At 21.8% G+C, this 7,767-nt stretch overlaps 1 protein-coding gene across 2 annotated transcripts in view; it reads right to left on the reverse strand.

Annotated features, from left to right (window-relative positions):
- The window catches only part of LOC117181549, an 83,986-nt gene that overhangs the window by 36,042 nt on the left and 40,177 nt on the right, over positions 1-7,767 (reverse strand). For both annotated transcript variants that reach the window (XM_033374366.1, XM_033374365.1), the window contains exon 3: positions 4,866-5,846. In XM_033374366.1, the coding sequence (XP_033230257.1) occupies positions 4,886-5,846 (961 nt within the window). In that variant the 3' untranslated portion in view covers positions 4,866-4,885. The remainder of the gene's footprint in view (positions 1-4,865; positions 5,847-7,767) is intronic.

Here is a 7,767-nt window from a genome sequence, read left to right on the forward strand (position 1 = left end):
ATAATAATTAAATATAATTATTAAATATAATTTTCTGAATTTTTGGGAGAATATTTAAGCTTCTTCGTTACTAATTCCACTTTTTGGTTCAAAATTAAAATTCCTTTAAAAATTCAAATATTTAGTTGAAAAATCATGTACTTTGTTAAAAATTCGCATATTTTAGTAGAAAATTCATCTTATTGGTTGAAATTGTTCTTTTTTGTTGAAAAATAGGTTTTTTATATTTAGAATTAATTTTTTAACCTGAAAATGTAACTATTCCATTTTTTTCTTGAAAATTTATACTTTTTGATAGAAATTTAATCTTTTCGTTAAAAACTATAATATTTCTTCGAAAAATTTACTTTGATTTGTTTAAAAATTAAGTTCCTTACTGAAAATTTAATTATTCTACTTTTAGTTGAAAATTTATCAGTTTTGGGTGAAAATTCAACTTTCTGATGAAAATACATATTTTTTTGGTAGAAAAGTACTCTTATTATTTAAAACTTTATCTTTTTAGTTAAAAATTAATTTCTGAGGTTGAAAATTTAACGATTTTGTTGACAATTCGTTTCTTTTTTGGTTGAACATTCATTTTACTAACTGAAAATTTAAGTATTTTATTTTTGATAGAAAATTGGTCTTTTTAGTTGAAAATTCACTTTAACTATTCAAATTTTCGTGAAAAATTAACCTTTTTTGATAGAATTGTAATCTTTACACCGTTAAAAATGTTCTTTTAAGTAGAAAATTTAACTATTCTATTTTTTGTTAAGAATTTATTTATTTTGTTGAAAAAAATATATATTTAAATAAATTCTTTTGTATAAAAAATTCAAATTTTGGGTAACACATTTCACTGTTGGTCAAAAATTCATATTTTGGTTGTAAATTGATCTTTTGTGTTGAAAATAAGTTTTTTATTATTAAGAATTTTGTTTTTGTAATTGAAAATGTAACTGTTCCATTTTTTGTCCAAAATTTATCTTTTTTGATAAAAACTTAATCTTCTTCGTTCAAAATTATATTTCATTGAAAATTAATTTGTGGGCTGAAAAACTTAATTATTTATTTTTAGTTAAAAATCCATGCAGTTGGATAAAAATTAAATTTTTGTTAGTTGAAAATTTATCGTTTAAGTTGAAAATTCACTTTAACTATTCGATTTTTTGTGAAAAATTGACCTTTTTTGATAAAAATCTAATCTTTTTCGTTGAAAAATGTTATTTTTAGATGGAAAATTTAACTGTTCTATTTTTTGTTAAGAATTCATTTCTCTGTTTGAAAAAAATATATATTTAAATACATTTTTTTTGCATGGAACTTTTGGTTAAAAAATTTCACTATTTGGTCAAAAATTCACATTTTTAGTTGAAAATTTGTATATTTTATTAAAACTGTATCTTTTTTGTTAAACAATTCATTTTTAGGATTTGAAATTGAATTACTTTCTTGAGAATTTGTTTTTAGTAAATTTACTGAAAGTTTAATTCTTCTATTTTTGTTTGAAAAATATTGGTTTTTTTATAAAGAAAAAAACTATTTTGTTGAGAATTATTTTTTTGTTGATCATTTATTTTTCAAACATTTTAAATATTCTTATTTAGGTTGAAAATGAGTATTTTGTGCAGAATATTAATCTTTTGGGTTGAAAATTCATGTAGTTGGTAAAAAATTAATTTTTTTTAGTTATAGATTTATCATTTTAGTTGAAAATTCAATTTAACTATTTAATTTTTTGTGAAAAAGTGACTTTTTTGATATAAATGTAATCATTTTCATTAAAAAATGTTCTTTTAAGTAGAAAATTTTACTATTCTATTTTTTGTTAAGAACTCTTTTCTTTGTTTGAAAAAAAAAATAAATTTAAATACATTTTTTGTATAGAAGATTAAAAATTAATTTTTGTGAATGAACATTTGACTATTTTGTTGAAAATTTTATTTTACTAACTATAAATTTAAGTATTTTATTTTTGGTAGAATATTTATCTTTTTAGTTGAATATTTATGTAGTTGGTTGAAACTTCAATTTTTTGTGAAAATATTTAGATAAATTTTTTTGTATATAAAATTCAACTTCAGAGTAGAAAATTTCACTATTTGGTCAAAAATTCACATTTGTGGTTAAAAATTAATATTCCTTTAAAAATTCAAATATTTGGTTGAAAAATCATGTACTTTGCCAAAAATTCGTCTATTTTGGTAGAAAATTCATCGTATTTCTCGAAAAATGTTTCTTTTGGTTGAAAATTAGTTTTTTTCTTATTTAGAATTATTTTTTTAACTGAAAATGTAAATGTTTCATTTTTCGTCAACAATTTATCTTTCTTGATAGAAATTTAATCTTCTTCGTTGAAAATTATAATATTTCATTGAAAATTAAGTTGCTGACTGAAAAACTAATTATCTATTTTTAGTTAAAAATCCATGTTGAATTATTTTGTTGAGAATTCATTCTTTTATTAAATTTATTGAAAATTTAATTCTTCTATTTTTGTTTAAAAAATCTTTTTTTGATGAAAATAAACTATTTTTTTGGGAATTCATTTTTTTTTGGTTGATCATTTATTTTTCAAATATTTCAACTATTTTAATTTTGGTTGAAAATGAGTCTTTTTTATGCCGAATATTTATCTTTTGGGTTGAAAATTCAGCTATTTAGTTGAAAATTCAAATTTTTGATTGAAGATTCATTTCTCAGGTTCTAAATTTATCTTTTTGATTAAAAATTAATTTCTGAGGTTGAAAATTTAATCATTTTGTTGAAAATTCGTTTTCTTTGGTGCAAAAATTATTTTACCAATCGAAAATTTAATTATTTTATTTTTAGTAGAAAATTTATCTTTTTAATTGAAAGTTCCTGTAATTGGTAAAAAATCAAGACTTTTTCGTTGAAGATTTATAGAAATGTAATCTTTTTCGTTACTAATGTTATAAAATTTAACTATTCTATTTTTTCTTAAGAATTAATTTCTTTTGCTGAAAAAAAATGTTTAGTTAATAATTTTTTTATATAGAAAATTCCACTTTTTAGTACAAAATTTATATTTTTGTTTGAAAATTTATATATTTTATTGAAAATGTATCTTTTTTTGGTAGAAAATTCATCTTTACAGTTTAAAATAAAATTATTTTGGTGAGAATTTGTTTTAATTGTTTTAACTGAAAATTTAATTCATCTGTTTTTGTTTCAAAAATCATTTTTTTGGCTGAAAAAAAAAACTATTTTGTTGAAAATTCGTTTTTTTTTTGTTATTGATAATTGGTTTTCCTACCATTTTAACAATTCTAATTTCGGTTTAAAATAAGTTTCTTTTGTAGAAAATTAATTTTTTATGTTGAAAATTACACTCACTATTTGGTTAAAAATTAAATTTCTTAGTTGAAGAATTATCATTTTAATTGAAAATTCACTTTTACTATTTTATTTGTTGTGAAAAAGTAACTTTTTTTATAGAAATGTAATCATTTTCGTTTAAAAAAGTTCTTAAAGTAGAAAATTTAACTACTCTATTTTTTTTAAGAATTCATTTCTTTCGCTGGAAAAAAAAAAATTTAATTAATACATTTTTTTATAGAAAATTCATCTTTTGGGATGAAAATTCAACTTTTTAGTCCAAAATTTATATTTTTGTTTGAAAATTTGCATATTTTATTGAAACTGTATTTTTTGTGTAGAAAATTCATCTTTACAGTTTAAAATTAAATTATTTTGTTGAGTATTTAAATTGATTTTTTGAAGTGAAAATTTAATTCTTATGTTTTTGTTTAAAAAATCATTTTTTTGGATGAACATTTTTTTGGTTGAAAATTTAACTAACTATTTGGTTAAAAATTAAATTTCTTAGTTGAAGATTTATCATTTTAGTTGAAAATTCACTTTCACTTTTAAATTTTTGGTTGAAAAGTGACTTTTTTTTATAGAAATGTAATCAATTTCGTTCAAAAAAGTTATTTTAAGTAGAAAATTTAACTATCCTATTTTTTGTTAAGAATTTATTTCTTTGTTTGAAAAAATATATATTAAGATACATTTTTTTATATAGAAAATGCATACTTGTTGTTTAAAAATTAATATTCCTTTAAAAATTCAAATATTTGGTTGCAAAATCATGTACTTTGTCAAATATTCGTCTATTTTAGCAGAAAATTTAACTTAATAGTCGAAAATTGATCTTTTGAGTAGAAAATTAGTTTTTTTTTCTTATTTAGAATTATTCGAAAATTTATCTTTCTTAATAGAAATTTAATCTTCTTCGTTGAATAGTATAATATTTCATTAAAAATAAGGTTGTTGATTGAAAATTTAATTTTAATTATCTATTTTTAGTTTAAAATTTTCTTTTTAAAATTTTCTGTTAAGAATTCATTTCTTTCGTAGGAAAAAGATTTATATATATTTAAATATATTTTTTTGTACAGAAAATTCAACTATTTGGTCAAAAATTCATATTTTTATTAAAAAATTTATATATTTGATTGAAAGTGTATCTTTTTCATAAAAAAATTCACCTTTATCGTTTAAAATTGAATTATTTTGTTAAGAATTCTTTTTTTTTAGTTTACTGAAAATTTAATTCTTCTATTTTATTTCAAATCTTTTTTTTATACAAATAAAATTTTTTTGTTGCGAATTCCTCTTTTTTTGAATATTTATTTTTTCAACATTTTAACTACTCAAATTTTGATTGAAAATGAGCTTCTTTTCTAGAAAATTAATCTCTCTGTTGAAAATTCAAAACTATTTAGTTAAAAATATTAATTCTTAGATTCAAAATTTATCTTTTTGATTTAAAAAACTCAATAAAAAATGGTTACAAATTCATTTAGAAACAAAATGTTTATACATTAATAATAATTGAGAAATTGAGAACTTACCAACTATCTGTTTATATTTCTTACACTTCTTCTGTATCGCCAAGAGCATCCGTATCAACAAACAAAAATTTAGACACTTTTCCTTTAAGATCACAGTTTTTTTTCACAAAATTTCCTCTCTGATCAACTTCATCCGACGGAATTTCATGCAGATTTCTCACAACATTCGCAACAGTCTGATCCGTGATTCCCAATGTTGCCGAAAAAGTTTTTTTGCAAACTCTTATTCTTTTGCCTTGGAATTCAAAAAAATATCTTCTCGTAAAATATACAGTTTTATACATCTCTCCAGCTTCATTATTAGCAATCGACAATTCAATATTTCGATCAATGTATTCCGATCTTTGATTAGAATCCAAAAGTTGCCAGAAATCCCGAAAAATTGCCTTCCCATCTTCCTCGCTGATCAATCTTTTACCACAGCTCAACTTGCACTTTTCAACCTCACACATTTTTTTCATTTTTCCTTTTGGCGGCTCCTTTTTTTCATATTTACAAAGAGCCTTATTAATCCACATAGAACTGACTCCTAATGTCGCTTCAAACATAATTTTGCAGACCCGAGTCGGTCTAGAATCGACATCAAAGCTGTAGCATCTCGTATGATTCCTTTTTGATCGTGGCGTTCTCGTCTTCGCTTTGATCAATTTCACATTCCGAGAGATATATTCCCATTTTTCCGTGTGAGTCGGTAATTTCCAGAAATTATGAAAAATTTCGACTCTCTTCTCCTGGGGGAGTCTTTGGCTGCAGGCTAGTGTACACTTCTCAGAAAGACAGGCTTTTCTCATCTTTTGTGTAGGAGCCTTTTTTCCGGCATTATTCGTTTTTTCTGTAAAATCCGGATTTGATTCCGAAGTTCTTTTGACTACTTCGGTATCTAAAATATTATCTTCTGAAGAATATGATTCTAAGTTTAGCTCTTCTTTGATGATAGTCTCCGTTTTTATTTTTACAGCTTGATCAACATCCTTGCTAATTCTGAACAACAAAAAAGCAACAGTTTTTTGTATAAGAAAGAAGGAGACTAATTCAATTTTTGCACAAAATTTCCCTGACAGGTCTAGCTTCTTTTTTCTTCTATGTATCATTTTTGACACAAAAAAAATCATATTTTTGGCTTGAAATTTCAAAATTTTGGTAGAAAATTGAGTTACTTGGTTGAAAATTCATATTTTTGAGTTAAAAATTCAAATTTTTTGATAGAAATTTAACCTTTTTCGGTTAAAAACCTAACTGTTTCGTAAAAAATTTAATATGTATTAGATGAGAATTCCACGATTTTGTTTGAAAATTAATATATTTCAGTTACAAAATTAAACTCTTTTGATGAAAATTGGTCTTTTCAGTTTTAAAATTCAAGTTTTTGGTTCAAAATTAACTTTATTATAGAAAACTCTTAATTTAGAATCAAAATATTTTTTGAATGGATGCAGTTTATTGAAAATTCGTTCGTTTATTGGAAATTAATTTTTTCTACTGAAAATTTGACGATTCCATTTTTTTGTAATTATATTTTTTTATTGAAAACTCAACTATTTAGTTTAAGATTCATCTTTATTGGTGAAAAATTCATCTGTTTGGTTGAAGATTTAACTATTTTGTTAAAAAATCATCTAAGTCATAATTCCTGGTCCAAAATTAACTTTTTTTGTTGAAAATTCATTATTATGAATTCAGAATTCGACTGCCTTTAAAAAAATTCGTACTTTTGGCTTGAAATTTCAAGATTTTGGTAGACAATTAAGTTATTTGGTTGAAAATCAACTATTTGGTTGAAAATTCATAAATTTGGGTTAAAAATTCCACTTTTTAATAGAAACTCAATCTTTTTTGGTTAAAAATTTAACTGTTTGGTACAAATTTAAATATTTTGAAGAAAATTCGACATTTCAGTTTTAAAATTCAAGCTTTTGATTCAAAATTAACTTTCTTATACAAAATTCCACTTTTTGCCTTGAAAATTCACAAACTTAATGAAATTTTTAGCTTTCTGACTGAAAATTCTTTCTTAATTGAGAATTCAACATTTTGGTAAAAATGTAACTTTTTTGGTTAAAAATGTAATTTTTTATTAATAAAAATATTTTTTGCTTGAATTCAGTTCGTCGAAAATTCGTTCATTTATTAAATTTTTTTTTTCAACTGAAAATTTGACGATTCTATTTTTTCAATTATATTTTTTTTTATAGAATTTTGAAGCAAAAATTCGATAGGCTTTAAAAAAATTAAGTTATTTGGTTGAAAATCAACTATTTGGTTGAAAATTCATAATTTTGGGTTAAAAATTCAACTTTTTTAATAGAAACTTAATCCTTTTTGGTTAAAAATTTAACTGTTTGGTAGAAATTGAACTATTTTGAAGAAAGTTCGACATTTCAGTTTTAAAATTCAATTTTTTTATAGAAAATTCCACTTTTTGCCTTCAAAATTCACAAAATCAATTAAATTTTTAGCTTCCTGACTGAAAAATCTTTCTTAATTGAGAATTCAACATTTTGGTAGAAATGCAACTTTTTTTTTAAAAATGCAATTTTTAATTTAGAATAAAAATATTTTTTGGTTGGATTCAGTTTGTCGAAAATTCGTTCGTTTATTAAAAATTAATTTTTAAACTGAAAATTTGACAATTCTATTTTTGAATAATAAAATATATATATATATATATAATTTTCAATTGAAAACTCAACTCTATAATTTAAGATTCATCTTTATTAGTGAAGACATTTTCTATTTAATTGAGGGTTCAACTATTTTATTAAAAATTCATCTTTCATGGAAGAAAAGTTATCATTCTTGGTACAAGATTAACTTCAAAATTCAAAATCGTTCAAAATTTGACTGCCTATTAAAAAATTCGTACTTTTGGCTTGAAATTTCCAAATTTTGGTAGACAATTAAG

Source organism: Belonocnema kinseyi, chromosome 10, assembly GCF_010883055.1.
Source record: "Belonocnema kinseyi isolate 2016_QV_RU_SX_M_011 chromosome 10, B_treatae_v1, whole genome shotgun sequence".
Lineage (NCBI taxonomy): Eukaryota > Metazoa > Arthropoda > Insecta > Hymenoptera > Cynipidae > Belonocnema > Belonocnema kinseyi.